This window comes from Cicer arietinum, unplaced genomic scaffold (assembly GCF_000331145.2).
Source record: "Cicer arietinum cultivar CDC Frontier isolate Library 1 unplaced genomic scaffold, Cicar.CDCFrontier_v2.0 Ca_scaffold_5444_v2.0, whole genome shotgun sequence".
In the NCBI taxonomy this organism is placed as follows: Eukaryota; Viridiplantae; Streptophyta; class Magnoliopsida; order Fabales; family Fabaceae; genus Cicer; species Cicer arietinum.
In genome coordinates, this window is record NW_027339091.1 from 1 (window position 1) to 1753 (window position 1753).

Below are 1753 nucleotides of genomic sequence, written 5' to 3' on the forward strand. Positions count from 1 at the left end.
TCAAAGGCATCAACTTGTTTCCAAAGGTAACAAAACAATTCCCTTTAATGAATATTTTATTTTGTTTTATTTTAATTAGTTATATAAAGATAAGAATCATTTTTTCATAATTCAAAGAGATGTAGATAGAAAAATGGCATAAATATTACGTCAATTTAGTTTCTCAAATTTACGAAATAAAAAGTTTAATTCTTTAAATTAAAAAATATCAATTGATTTAGTCTTATCAAAATATTTTTGAAGTAAATATTTATCATAATCATTAACATCCGTACTTATTGACTTAAATAGTCAACTGCTGCATCAAAATAAACAAAGATCTTTTAAAATTGTGGTGCAAAATTTGAAAACAAAAAGGACTAAATTCATTGATTTATTTCAACTTAAGAGACTAAATCCATTGACCTTTATAAATTAATTTCAATGATTAAAATGCATATTTTCTCTAGAAAAATGTTTCCAACTGCAATTTTTTTCTATTTTTTTTCACATTGTGATACTCATTTGATTTTAGGAATAAAATTTGAAACCCAAAGTGAAAAAATGATTTTAGGAACTCCCTTGAAAATGACATGTACTTAGGCTTTTTTTTAGCAAATGCATTTCTTGCATTGAGCATATAAATGCACATGATTTAATATGTTATTGGTTGAATTTTTCAGATGTCAAATCCTTGGTTCATACCTTATGCATATATAATAATTGGAGAAACTATTTATAGTTTGTTGGAGTTTCTTTCATCTGGAGGTACATTTAAAGGTTGGTGGAATGACCTAAGGATATGGTTATACAAGAGAACAAGTTCTTACCTATATGCCTTTAGTGACACAATCTTGAAGCTTTTTGGATTTTCAGATCCAGTCTTTACAATCACATCTAAGGTTTCTGAAGAAGAAGTTTCCAAACGCCATGAGAAAGAAATTATGGAGTTTGGAACATCTTCACCAATGTTCACTATATTAGCAACACTAGCAATGCTAAATTTATTTTGTTTAGTTAGTGTATTGAAGGATGCAATTTTGAGAGATGGTGGGTTTGGAGCTTATGAGAAAATGGGATTACAAGTTATGTTGTGTGGTTTTTTGGTTCTCATTAATTTGCCTATATACCAAGGCCTTTTCTTAAGGAAGGATAGTGGAAAATTGCCAAGTTCTCTTGCCATGAAATCAACAACATTGGCTCTAGCTTTATTTATCTCTTTTAGATTTGTATGATAAAAATAAATACTTATACTTTAATGTTCTTGTTTAATTGGAAGGATATTATTAGTATTCAACATGCAATTTTGTTGTTCTGTTTTTTATCTTCGCGTTAATTAAGTGGCGATTTCGTTTGTGATTTTTTTTTTAATTTGTATTAAGTCTATTTAATAAGGAGTTAATAAATATTTTGAAATGAATAATAGTAATATTCGAAAAATATTATAAAATATTCTTCCTCGAATCAATATCTCCAGCCATATTTAAGTCGGAGTACTCGACCAAAATAGTTTTGTCATCTTCAAAACAAAGCCTCATACATGTATTACTAATGCTATCTACTCGAATTTGACAAAAATCTAACTATAGCAACAACATGCACAATATATGGTCTTATAAACACCATTGCATACATCAAACTTCTCACATCAGACGCATAAAGAACTCGTTTCATGTCTATTTTCTCATATTCACTAGAAGAACATTGTTTAGAACTCAACTTAAAATGAGTAGCAAGAAGAGTACTTAGCCTTATAGTTTTCCATATGAAAACT

The 1753-nt window shown here is 28.0% G+C and overlaps 1 protein-coding gene across 1 annotated transcript; it reads left to right on the forward strand.

Annotated features, from left to right (window-relative positions):
• Nucleotides 1–662: 662 nt before the first annotated feature.
• On the forward strand, nt 663–1214 carry LOC101502449 (cellulose synthase-like protein E1; the record flags this gene model as incomplete). The annotated part of the gene is made up of 1 exon (XM_004517113.4): nt 663–1214. A coding segment is annotated over one exon (552 nt), but the record flags the coding sequence as incomplete, so codon positions are not given.
• Between the last annotated feature and the right edge of the window lie 539 nt (nt 1215–1753).